At 34.0% G+C, this 13,762-nt stretch overlaps 2 protein-coding genes and 1 pseudogene across 2 annotated transcripts; 2 read left to right on the forward strand and 1 right to left on the reverse strand.

Moving 5' to 3' along the window:
- Positions 1–172: 172 nt before the first annotated feature.
- LOC126700674 (uncharacterized) lies at positions 173–2,778 on the forward strand (annotated as a pseudogene).
- A 277-nt stretch (positions 2,779–3,055) lies between these two features.
- On the reverse strand, positions 3,056–6,912 carry LOC126699449 (luminal-binding protein 5-like). Its single transcript, XM_050397279.1, has 8 exons — positions 6,744–6,912; positions 5,693–5,960; positions 5,387–5,601; positions 5,039–5,281; positions 4,417–4,896; positions 4,175–4,329; positions 3,923–4,005; positions 3,056–3,830 (listed from the first exon to the last, which is right to left on the reverse strand). Exons 1-8 carry the CDS (start codon positions 6,799–6,801, stop codon positions 3,329–3,331), a joined length of 2,004 nt encoding a protein of 667 aa, XP_050253236.1. The 5' UTR covers positions 6,802–6,912; the 3' UTR covers positions 3,056–3,328.
- A 3,129-nt stretch (positions 6,913–10,041) lies between these two features.
- Positions 10,042–12,348, forward strand: LOC126699505 (uncharacterized). The gene is made up of 6 exons (XM_050397363.1): positions 10,042–10,643; positions 10,980–11,082; positions 11,197–11,262; positions 11,425–11,580; positions 11,773–11,869; positions 11,970–12,348. The coding sequence occupies exons 1-6, from the start codon at positions 10,097–10,099 to the stop codon at positions 12,093–12,095; spliced, it is 1,095 nt and encodes a 364-aa protein (XP_050253320.1). The 5' UTR covers positions 10,042–10,096; the 3' UTR covers positions 12,096–12,348.
- Positions 12,349–13,762: the final 1,414 nt, after the last annotated feature.

Raw genomic sequence — 13,762 nt, forward strand, 5'->3', positions numbered from 1 at the left:
GTTTTTTGCATCATCAAAGCCCATTTTATTTATTTTACACAACCACTCTTACAACACATCATATGTCCTATTATTTATTTTGCATTACATCTCATTAAGATAATCTATTTTTTACCTACAATAGTACAGAACCCAACACAATTGCTAATGAGGAGAGAGAATGGCAGGAGATATGGTGAATAAAATAAGAGGTAACTGTAATTTACCCACTTGTTGTTTAGCTTGTTTTAATAGTATTTACTCATGGTTTGAAAAATGTCACTTAACCCACCTGACTCATTTTTATTAGTCATCTATAATCCATGTCATTACTTTAACTGTTAAAAACAGTAAAACATAACAAAAACAAACATGTCAAGATCTTAAGAGTAATTCAACAATAAAACAAAAAGAAGAGATCTCACCGCCTATTGTTGTATTCATCAAATCACACAACTTTTTCTGCAAACTCAACTCAAAGCTTTACAGATCGTAAACCCTTTTCCCCTATTGACTAGATTTTGTCACTTTGAATCAAAACCAGGCTTTAATTCTCAGGATCCATCACCAAAAATTGCTAAAAAAATCAATGTTGCAATATATGGGATTTGGACAATAAATCACCAAACTTATTCCCACCATAAGAGCATCTATACCAGTGGGTGCAAAATACAAAATGTGCAAAAATTTGCACAATATAGCATAAAATAGACCTGCATCAGTGTTTGTAAAAGTTTGCATAACTTTGCATATATGCAAAATTGCTACAGTAATTGTGCATATATGCAAAATTGCTACAGTAACTGTGCATATATGCATGATTACTGTAGATATGTAAATGATTTTTTTTCTCTCTCCTCTCTCCCTAGCCTTGTTAGACTCTCTCTCACCCTCTCTTCAATATCAAGAAGAAGAAGAAGAAGAAGACCACCACAACATCCGCCCAACATCACAACCAATCACCATCAACCACCCCCAACATCCACCCACCATCACAACTAACCAACCACCACCACTACCACCACCATAGCCAACCCATTACAACATCAATTTAATCCAAACACAATCAACCCAAAATTAATGAAAAATCATCACAAACCCAACTTAAAATCAACTCAAAATAAAACACCTGAAAATCCATTTGGAAAAATACAAATCAACCCAAAACCCAAGCCATTGCTACCATGGAATGCTTGCTGCCACCATGAGAGAGAGTGTCAGAGTGTGAGTGTATTGAGTCATGGAGGCTTGGTAGAGAGAAATTTTTTTTTCAGATTTGAAGAGAGCACCAGTTTGATAGAGAGATGGGGGGGGGGGGAGAAAGAGAAATAATTTTTTTTTTTTTAGAAATGAAAAAGAATATGAAGAAAGAAAGAATAGCAAAAGAAAAAGAAGAAGAAGAAAGAAAGATGAAGATGCCAAAAAAGAAAAAACGCAGCGGAAGAAAGAAGGAGAAGAAGGAAGAAGAAGGAGAAAAGGAAAAAGAGAGAGAGAGAGTGTTTAGGTGGAGTGTGTGTGTGGGGTAAAGTGGTGGGGCTGTGGGTAAGTGAAATAATTAATAAAAAAAAGGTGAGAAAGTATTATTTAAATAAAAGAGTGTATTATAGATAATTTGATGCGGGTGTTTTTACAAATTGATCGTATAAATAGAAAAAAGTAGGTTTGTATTGTAAAATAGAAGGAAAATTTTGCACCCACTAGTGCGGATGCTCTAAGGGGCTGCTATCAAACTAAAGGCTGAGGCAGCATCTTTTGGGGTTGTTAGATACACAGTGGCTTATGCAAATTGCCATGCATTTAGGTATGTCCCTCAAGTTGTTAGGGAGCAAACTAAAGAGAGGAAGTGTTGATCAGATGGAGAATAAGGGAATGATTAAGACAGTTGAGCAATATATTTTTTGGGTTTGCGGGAGGAATTTTTATACAAATGAGAAATTTGTGAATCATTTTGAGCAAATTCATGAGCATGAGCTGGTTAAAAGGTTGAATTAGATAGAGTCGGCAAGAGGGAAGAGGAGGGTGAAGTTGGTGGCTGAATATTCCATGAAGATGGAGAGTATAAGAATGCTGCAAGGGATGTCATGACTCCCAAGTTAGGGGATGGCGGGTGAGTTGAAGCAGCGGGGTTTTGGGTTGAAATTGTGTCGGATAAACCACAAGCGGCAGATTTTGCATTGAAGAATCATATGGTGGATGTCATGGATAGGAGGAGAGTTGAATGTATGAAGCTTGTATCGGATGATTCATCATTAGATTTTGTGGATGTTTTGAAGGAGGCGAAGTTAAGGTGTTTGAAGACGGTTGTTGTGGGGGATATGAATGATGGGGCTTCGAAGAGGATTGCAGATGCAGGTTTTTCATGGAGAGAAGTTTTGATGGGGAAGGCTAAGAAGGAGGTAGTATTGTTGGGAAATGGAAGGACCGTGATGTTTTGAAGAGATTGGAGTGGACATACAACCCTGAGGTGGAGAAAAAGGTATATGATTTTGATGATGAAATTGTTAAGGAGAGTGAGGATGGGGATTTTGAAGGTATTGTTAGTGGGTAGTTGATTCTTCACAATCTTTGAAGAGAATGAAATTTTGACGTACAATCCTAAGTTGATGAATAATGTATGTGATTTTGAGGACGAGGCTGTTGAGGAGACTGAGGATGGGGATTTTGAAGGTATTGTTAGTGGGGGAAATGATTTCATACAAAACGAAGGCAACAGTGCTTGGTCGAATTAAGATTCTAATGCTCGATGTCGTTTCTTCACAATCTTGTGGGTGACTGATTGATGTTTTGTATCTTAGTTTGTTGTGGTAAAATTCTCTCATGTCAATCATTTATCAGATCCAATATTAAATGGATGAGTTCGATTTTCTCAGGAAAAATGAATCCCAGTCCTTCTATGTGTGCAGCTGAGCCCTACCTCCAAGATCACCTTTGCTAATTGGAAATAGGCACTCCCTGAAGAAGAGGATGATTTTATGATTCCACCATATATATTTTTCTAGCAATACATAATTAAAGTATTCCCTTCCTACCAGTGCAAGGCAACCTGACTTGTTAAAATTAACACTACAAAGAAAAGTGAAACATAGAAATCACCTGCCTGTACTTTAATTGCTGACAAACAACTTTTATGTGGGTTATTTTCCCCAATAAGGGATGTAAAAATCCTATGCTTCTAATATAGGATCACTCTATACAAATCACCTTCTCAAAATTGAACTGAAGGAAAGGAAGCACAAGGGAGTTAAACCCCACACTGTGTTTCCTTCCACCCTACTAAACCAAAAACCAAATAAAATTAGACCACCTTGTTTATCCTATTCCTCAAATGTCTTTGAATTGCTTAGAAGATTTAGAGTTCATCATGCGAATCATCATCTTCTCCTCCATCTGATTCACTGCCAGGGGCTCCACCAGACCGCTGATAGACAGCAGTTATAATTGGATTGCAAACAGCCTCTACCTCTTTCAGCTTCTCCTCATAATCCTCTTTCTCAGCACTCTGATTGTCATCCAACCACTCAAGTGCCTCTTTAACTGCTGTCTCAATCTTCTCCTTCTCATCAGACTCTAACTTGTCCGCAAGTTTGTCCTTGTCATTGATCTGGTTCTTCATGTTGTAGATATAGGTTTCCAAGCTGTTTCGGGCATCAATCTTCTCCTTGACCTTCTTGTCTTCCTCGGCAAACTCCTCGGCCTCCTGCACCATCCGATCAATCTCCTCTTGACTCAGCCGACCCTTGTCATTGGTGATTGTGATCTTCTCTGATTTCCCTGAGGCCTTATCTTCAGCTTTCACGTTTAGAATACCATTGGCATCAACCTCAAATGTGACTTCAATCTGAGGTGTTCCTCTGCTCAAAGAAACAAGCCAATTCTAGTAAGCTAAAGCACACAAAACTTTGATAGAATGGAAGCAGATTTAAAAGAGGCATGGGAAAACAACCTTGGAGCTGGAGCAATTCCAGTCAAATCAAAATTCCCAAGCAGTCTGCAGTCTTTTGTGAGACTCCTTTCTCCTTCAAAAACCTGTTGGAGAGAACCAACTTGGCATCAGAACAGATGCAAAAGGAATTAATCAAACTTACACATAAAAGCCAGTTTGCACACTGACTTTCAAGATTAGTATGGAGATATGATTTCTTCCCATTCATTACGCTAACTAAACAGTAAACACTAATGCAAAAATATTTTGTACCTGGATAGTGACAGTCGTCTGCTGATCCTGGTAAGTTGTGAAGACTTGGGATTTCTTGCTTGGAATAACAGTGTTCCTAGGAATCAATTTTGTCATCACTCCACCAACAGTTTCGATACCAAGGGTAAGTGGGGCCACATCCAAGAGAAGGATATCTGAATACAATTTAACAGATAATAGAAGTCAGTGGACCAGCCATATTCCTAAAATATTCATGATTCGTAATTGCAAGGGAAAAGTACCTTTGGTTTCATCACCACCCTCTCCACTCAAAATGCCTCCTTGTACAGCAGCACCATAAGCAACAGCCTCATCTGGGTTCACACCCTTGTTGGGCTCCTTACCATCAAAAAAGTCCTTAAGAAGTTGCTGAACCTTTGGAATCCTGGTGCTTCCACCAACAAGTACAATTTCATCAATCTGGCGCTTCTCCAATCCAGCATCGTCCATGGCCTTCTTAACAGGTCCCATGGTCTTTCTGAATAAATCGTTGTTCAACTCTTCAAATCGAGCTCTGGTAAGTGGTTCAGAGAAATCCACACCATCAAAGAGGGATTCAATCTCCACACGAACCTGGTGCTGGCTGCTCAAGGCTCTTTTGGCACGCTCAGCTTCTCTCCTCAGCTTCCCAAGAGCTCTATTGTCCTTGCTGATATCCTTGCTGTGCTTCTTCTTAATCAATTTGATGAAATAATCCATAACTCTGTGATCAAAGTCCTCACCTATAAGAGAAATGAATGTGTGTTAAACTTCTTATCCTTTCCCAAATTAAATTGTTCTCTACCCAGCTCACAGAATCCACCATTCTTCTAATAGAGAGCAAAAGGCACAAGTAACATAGCATTAAGCATGCAGGAAAGTTACCTCCCAAATGAGTGTCTCCATTTGTGGCAAGAACCTCAAAAACACCGTTGTCAATTGTCAAAATACTAACATCAAATGTTCCACCTCCAAGGTCGAAGACAAGGATGTTCTTCTCACCACCCTTCTTGTCCAAACCATAGGCAATGGCTGCCGCAGTTGGTTCATTTATAATTCTTGCGACGTTCAGTCCAGCAATAACACCAGCATCCTTGGTAGCCTGCCTTTGGGCATCATTGAAGTAAGCTGTAGGGTTCATGAACTGAGTATATTAGTCAATCATATATTAATCATAGTTTGCTTCCTAGATCAACTTGGAATTAAAATCCAAAACAAGAAATTTCACTTTACCAGGAACTGTCACAACAGCATCCTTAATTTTCTTCCCAAGGAATGCCTCAGCTGTCTCCTTCATCTTTGTTAGAACCATAGCACTTATCTCCTCGGGACTAAAAACTTTAGTCTCCCCATCCTTGATCTTTACTTGTATGTAGGGTTTTCCATCCTTGTTCACAATCTTGTATGGAACAAGTTTCATGTCCTTCTGTACCTCCTTGTCATCAAACCTGCAAAAGGCACAATATAAACCCTTGAGGAACACTATTCTCACACACATTTTATCTACAAGAGAGATAGACAGAGTGAAAGACACATTACTTTCTTCCGACAAGTCTTTTGACATCGAAGATGGTCCTCTCGGCATTGACAGGCCCCTGATTCTTAGCTGCCTCGCCGATCAATCTCTCACTATCAGTGAATGCAACCCATGAAGGGGTGATTCGGTTACCTTGGTCATTCGCTATGATTTCAACATGTCCATTCTTATAAACACCAACACAAGAGTAAGTTGTGCCAAGGTCTATCCCAATCACTGTTCCTAACTTGTTTGCCTCCTCTTTCGCAATAGAAAATGCGAATAAACTCCCTGTTAACAAAAAAATCAGAATTAATTACATCTCATTCCCCTGTCCTTTTGGAAAATTAATTAGATGATTCAACTAAAGTGTAAATCTAGTAACACAAATTTTTTCACAACAACTAACTGATCAATACATTATAAAGAGTGAAATTACTCCAATCAAAACTTACCATCTTAGCAAGTCGAGAAAAATGTGAAATTTTTTAGTGCCCCTAAGATGGCTTTTCAACTAAAGGGTGCGGAGTAAGGCACCAAATCATCAAACTCAATCAAATCAAATCATAATCAATTAATTAAAGCATCCCCAGCCATAAAAACAAGATAGATGCTATCCTAAACTAAGTAGCATTTTAGCTCAACCACTCAAAACCTTCGATCTATAATATTTAATCATCTCAAAACACATAAAATGAAAAAAGACCCAGTTTCAATTTCTAAGTGCATTCAAACAAATCACAATAAACATATGATTAATACAACAAATAAAGTATCACAAGTTTCAAACCAATACAAACATTTCCAACAGTAAATATATATACCAATAGTGTTAGTCTTCTTCTCTACCAAAATTTATGCTTTTATAACAAAAGACTCAAAAATTAATAGTAATATAACAATAGTTAGTCTTCTTCTCCATCAAAATTTAAGCTTTTGGTTTTGGTTCTGAATAAAACATCATGAAAAATAAGACCCAAAAAACGAATTTTTCTTTCTTTCTCAGTTGCCCAAAAAAAAAAAAAAAGCTCTCAAACAAAGTACAAAAGGAAGCGAAAAAACACAAAGACTCACCAAACAAAACGATGCCCAGAAAGATCAGAGAAGCGCGTAGTCTAAACGCACTGTCCATCACGTAAAAAGCTCCAACCTCCTTTAAATTTTTCTTGTAGAACTACTTGAAAAATTGTATGTGACTATGTTGTTGTTGTTTTTGTGTTTGTGAGTTCGAAGTTTATTTATATGGGACCTTCCGTAACTGTCGGGTCCGGGTGTGAGTTTGTGTATTTCAGAGAGAGCGTCATTGGTGATGACGTGGACCAATGGGGTTCAGGCTTTGTGTTGTCAAGCCAATGAGATTCATATTTTGTGTTGGGATGATCCTGGCCCTTCATTTTCCCACGTCTTTGAGGTCTCCTTGGTCTTTGGTCAAAAACAACACAACGTTGACAAAAAGAGTGTCATTCACGGTTAGACTCACGTTATTATAAAATTATAATATTACTACAAAAAAAAAAAAAAAAATTATAATATGACAAAAGTTTTGCTACAAAATTGGGGTGTAACGTAAAATTACAATCCTATTCGATAAAATAAATATTATTATATATTTTAAAATTTTAATCGTTAAATTGTATTTTCTTTACGTTTTTAATATATTAGTCAAATTTTGTGTCAATCGGATATTATTTATTATATGATGTAAGCTTATATTTTATGCATAATTTTAAAATGCAAAAACTTGAAATTTAAACAATTTATTGATGAGATAGCTACTGATCTTAGAAATTTTGCAACTCAATATCTTTTTATTGAAGATGAATTTTGACAAATCTACCATTAGATTACATTTTCTTCTTATATCCTCTATACTTGCAAAATTTCTAAAATCAATAAATTGTTTAAATTTTAAGTTTTTATAGTTTAAAATTATGCATAAAATATAATCTTATATATCATATAATAAATAATATCCGATTGGCACAAAATTTGACATGTGTATTAAGAGTGTAAAGAACATACAATCCAATGATTAGATTCTCAAAATATGCAATAATGTTGATGATATTGAGTAAAGTTGTAATCTTAAGTTACAACCAATTTTGTAACCCATTATAATAATAAAAATTTATCTTATTTTATGGAGAAATGTTAAAGGATGCCCTAAACCCTAAGGCATTTGTTAATGAACCATTTTAGGAAAAGTTTTATGGAAAAAGAAAAAAAAAACAATTAAGGTATGTTTAGTAACTGTTTTTTCCCCTTATTTTCTATTTCCAAAAACAATTTTCGATTTTTGAGACTAAAAAACTTGTTTGACAACCTAAAATTGACAAAAAAACAAAAATTGTTCTCAAAACTTAATTCATAAAGGAAACTGAAAACATGTAAAAAGTTGTTTTCAATTTCTAATTTTCAAAAGTCAATGAAAACACACATTTAATTTAATGAATCTGTCTCATTTAATGAATTAGCATTAGAGTTCAAATCCTAGTAACAATATATTTTAGTATTTTCTATTTTTTTTTTCAAAAAACTATCTTTTTAATTTCAACTAACCAAACATGTTTTTAATTTAAAAAATACAAGAAAATTATTTTTTATTTATATTCCTAAAAACAAGTTTTTGAAAATAGAAAACAAAAAATTGTTACTAAACATAACCTTAATGTTTTGACAGATTTTTCTATTTCCCATAAAAATTGTGTTTAAACTTTCTTAAAATAGTTTGTTAACAATTTCCCTAAGGGTACAAGTTAACATAACCTTATGTTATATATAAGACAGATTTTTTTCAAAGCAAAAAAAAAAAAAAATGTTATATGACAAAAAGCCTATCATATATAAGATTTTTTTTTTTTTAAAAAAAAAAAAACTAAAAGTTACAGTAGATGAACCAAACAATTTAAGTGAATAATGAAATTTTAAAATTAATTTGATCGAAAAATTATTTTAAATTTATTGAAACTTTGGTAAGAGATATTTATCTAGAGTATAATTAGCTTAATTAATAATAGAACTTTAAGTAGAGCACAGTTAAATTAATAAATTTGATGATGTATATGTGCTATGGTTTGTGAGGATACTTTTATTATACGAGTGGTATAAAGAGAGTATATCCACTTATCATAAATGTTATTTATATAACCCAACTTTTATTATATAGTATAATATTAATAATATGTCTATGGATTAATTAAAATTTATATGTAAATAAAATAAAATATTTTACTAAATATTTTTTATGCCATTAGTAAAATATTTTGGGTTAATACGACACAAAAAGTACAATTTTTTTCCTCTTAAAGCCATTGGGTTATGGAGTTCAAAATTAAGTGCCTTTTCCAATAGAAATTTGGGTTAATAATTCGCATAAATTATCTAACATCACGTATCTTTTGTTTTGATTTGATTTGTTTTCTTTCACCCTGATGATGCACAAAATCCTATACTAAATCATTGACTCCACATATGTCTTTACATAGGTTTCTAAGTTTCTTACCCATTTTTCAATAGATGTGATATAATTTGAATTTATACCTTATTCTTTGGAGGGAAAGAGATAGGTCATGATAGATTGACAATTAACGTAAAATTTAATCATTTTATTATGAATAATAGTTTTATAGACATGATGTTAGAGCATCATCTCCTACTAGTGACACACTGCATCGTATTATGAAAAGTACATATAATGGTCCCAATTAATCTGTTTAGTAACTGTAGACCATCACAAAATCTTGAGACTACATTGTAGTCTACCAAATAGCAAATAAGGTTTAATTCAAAGATTGGTGTCCATCCTCACACTAAACACTTGGGTCATATTCATAAAGACAGTCGGAGGTGGAAGTATCCCAAAACGTTACGAGAAATGATATGTCTATAACATTTTCACAACATCTTTTCAATAAATCTTATGTGGCAAGCTGTTACAGATTGTTATTAGTAAGATGGAAAAATAATTTCAGTGGTAGCTTCAAATTAGAATTAATAACAATCAACCACTTATAATTTGTTATAAAAATATTGTAAATATAGCACTTCTCAAATGTTACATATTATTATCAATGATGATTTATTCCCCTTCCCAATTATGGGATCATTCCCCAAAAAAAAAAAAAAAAAAAAATGATGGGAGGGTGCCACGTTGGCCATTTCTTCTCATAAAACTAAAATGACACAGTCATTTCTCTCCATCATTAATAGCAGGAGGTCACAACTCACAACCAGTTCAGCTACTCTCTCTCTCTCTCTCTCTCTCTTGGTAAAAAACAAGTTAGGAAAGATGAGGTTGCTAAATTGAAACACACAATGTATTTTAGGCAACCCCTCAATAATAACTGTCAATAACCGTTTTTCCCAACACCAATGTGGTTCCTTCAAACCAAACCAACAAAACAATATACCCACCACCAACTTCTCCTATGCATGCCAATATCTCACCCTTTGTTCTCTCTCTGTCTCTAATGGCCAATGCGGTGGTTTACGCCCTCATAGCCACCGCCTTCTTCATCATCATGGTATTCTCTCCCTCCAGACAACATGGTCGTGATCATCGTGGCCTAAATCGCCGCCTAGGCTACGAATTCCGGATCACAAATTTCGACCCTCTAGTCAGCAAGTTGGAAAGATTGGCTGAAAATAGGGGACAAGAAGACCCCATTAATAGTACTACTTCTTCCTTCAATTTTGAAAACAGTTCCTTTGTGGATGAGGTTGACGATGCATATGAATATTTTAGTGAAGGAAAATTAAATACAACCTTAAGGTTGTACATTTTGTTCCCTTTGATAGACAAAGCACCAACCGATGGGGTGGTTAGTTTCAAGGAGCTAGAGGCTTGGTTTGAATATCAAGCACATCAGAGATTGATTTATACAACACAGAAAGAGATGGCATCGCGCGACAAGGACGTGGATGGGGCCATAGCTTTCAATGAGTATCTACCTCAGTTTTTTAAAGAAGATATAGGTACTTAAGAGTTTTTTTTTTTATTATTTAAACCAAAAACTGGTCTCAAGCTGATTGTGCGAATAATACAGAAATTGCTCCATTTGTCTTCCTAGACATAACCAATTGTGAAATAAAAATTTGGAATTTAGAGCTAGTTGGGATTAGAATATGATCAATTACTGTTTGGAATAAAAGATTAAGTTGTTAAGAAATGTAAGAATTTACTTTATTGTAACAAAATGGTTGTTGTAATATTAGCTAGAAACTTCTTTTGTTTCTCTTGTTTTCTTGGTAACCTATATGAGCAAACAGATGTTGTATTGGATAGAATTTGATATAAAGAATGTGAAACAGAGAAAAATGGAATGGGGCATGGTGAAGCTGGATGGTGGAAGGAGCAATTTGATAATGCTGACATTGATCGAAGTGGATCTCTTAGCTTTGATGAGTTCAAAGAGTAAATTTTCGAACTTCCTTTGCTCTCCATTTCGTCTTATTCATGTGTTTAAGATACACAAATGATTTGTGCATGCTGGGGAATTTGATGAATAAAAGCCTTATCTCCATGCAGTTTTTTGCACCCAGAAGACAGTGGGAATGAGAAAATTCAGAAATGGCTTTTGAGAGAAAAGATAAAGTAAGTAATCCACAAGTCTAATATTTTCTTCCTTTTGCATTTACATTGTAATAATGTACAATTGAGATATGCTATGAATGATGATAGTTTAGTTTCCCTTAATCTTGTTAGCCCAAAACCTCTTGTATGCTTAGTGCCTTGACACAATGATTTTCTTTACAGGCGGATGGACAATGATGGTGATGGGAAACTCAATTTTGAAGAATTCCTCGACCATGCTTATGATATTTATAAGAATTATGCTGATTTTGAATCTCGTGGGGCTGATGTACCCACAGCAGAAGAGAAGTTTGCAGAGCTTGATGTGAACAAGGACAAGTATGCATCCTATGAACTTAAGAACAAGTTTTTCTTTCAAATTATGCACGATAATTTTCCCGTTGAATAATGTTAAGTTCTTTTGCAAACCACAGGATTATATCTTTATGTTCAATGTTGCTGGTGGATGGTTTAAACTAGCTGTTGTTGTTTAGGTTATCCACTAATCTCATATTGACAAAAAAATTTCAGATTGTTGGTAGTGGAAGAATTGAAACCCATACTAGGTTATCTTCACCCAGGAGAACTGACTTATGCAAAATATTATACTAGTTATCTGATTCATGAGGTCAGTTGCTATTCTGTAATGTTAAGTCTTTGCATTACTTGTTGGTTTCTAACTGTAAGGACATTGAACTTTCTAACTTTGTGCCTTTTATTTCATTCAGGCTGATGACAACAAAGATGGGAACTTATCGCTTGATGAGATGCTCAATCATGAGCATATTTTCTATAACACAGTCTTTGATGAAAGCAAAGAAGATTACGATGATGATTTCCATGATGAACTCTAAACTGTGATCCCCAGAACATTTTTTAACATACCAATACAGAAGAAAATGAAAAATGAAACAAAATTTTCCTTCTCTCTTAGAAAGTACTGAGTTTTCTATTTATGAAGAAGCCTTAGCTCTTCAAACATGCCTAAATTTCCTTTATAATGATTGAGTAGATCTAACCTAGTATAGAATGTAATTAAAGTTCAGTCCATGTGTAAAGATGCAGCAATGGATGTCCGAATTAACTTGAGTTGCAATTTTTTTTTTAATTTCTTTTTCCTAAAATGTCACAAATAGAGGAAATATCCAACCTCTTTTGATTGAAATCTAATGCAATGAATATTGGGTATGTGCTTAATGTGACCAAAAGTGTGTTGTCTGGACCGTCTGGTATGGGTTTTTCTTTTATTAGTATTGTGGTAAAAGTATATAGTCATCACTTTGTGGATTCAAGTGGTTTCTACAAAAGCTACTTCCATGATAGTGTTAGAAATATATGGTTAAATGATTAAATTTACCATATTCTGATAGTTTAAGTTTTTGGAACAATCAGTAATTTAACAGGCAGAGTAGTAATTAAGCATATCACAAAATGAAATATTTTTCTTGAATAGACAGTTTGAGTTGGCTTAGTTTTTTACTCCATTATCAAGATCCTTAATATTGGTTGATTGATTCAAGTAATATCTCCCAGATTCCTTGGGTTTTGATTCACTACTGCATTAGACAAGTTACACCACTTACTTTTATCTTTCCAAATATGTGTACAAAATAACTTGAAAAACAACACTATTAGAACTGTTACTTAGAATTGCTTTAGTCATTTTGTCTATAGAATAATCTTTTCAAACATTATTTTTTCCTGAAGAAGATTGAATTATGTACACAGTATGTCTCTTTCGAGAAGGCTTTCAGCTGTAGTGTTAATTATTAAATAAGGAACTACTTGGCTTAGATTAGTGAACAACCATTGTCATGGTCCATGGATCCATTCCATCCACTTCAGATAGATTTGTTTTATTAGCAAAGCTTTATTATTTTATGTTACATTGGATATAACACTCATACAGAAATACAAGAAGGAGAGTACAATCTTTGTGGTGGCCCATATTTGGTTCGAATTCTGCCTCTCTTCTCCTATTATCTACCTATCTATAAATAATAAGGATCAATACTTTTTAACTATAAAATATAATTAAACAAGTAATTAAATTTTATAATGGCAGATTTGTAATTGATTTTTATAATTTTAGGCCATTATCACCAAATTTTGCATTCCTTAAGTTCACTGTTAGCTTTCAAGATTTAGTTTCTCAACAAAAAAAAAAAAAAACTTTCAAGATTTAAAAAGAAGAATGATGCTATATTCATCTCATATCAAAGTCCCATTGCTTATCAACATTTACAAAGGTAGTTCCCATGTTATCCAGGATTACGGTTTTGGGTTCCTCTTTCTATACCTTCCATTCAAAAAAAAAAAAAAAAAAGTTTTGGGTTCCTCTATTTTATTATTATTATTTTTTTAAAGTTCTTTGGTTTTAAAATGATTTCACATTGCTGTCAAGCTTACATTTAAGGCTTGAAAAGTTTGAGTTGTAAAGGTAATTGAGAATTTGAACACGTTTGTGATTTGTCAAGAACCTTTTGTAGTTCATTAGCATTGTTTAGTCTTCCTTATGAGT

The sequence above is a fragment of the Quercus robur genome, chromosome 9 (assembly GCF_932294415.1).
Source record: "Quercus robur chromosome 9, dhQueRobu3.1, whole genome shotgun sequence".
NCBI lineage: Eukaryota > Viridiplantae > Streptophyta > Magnoliopsida > Fagales > Fagaceae > Quercus > Quercus robur.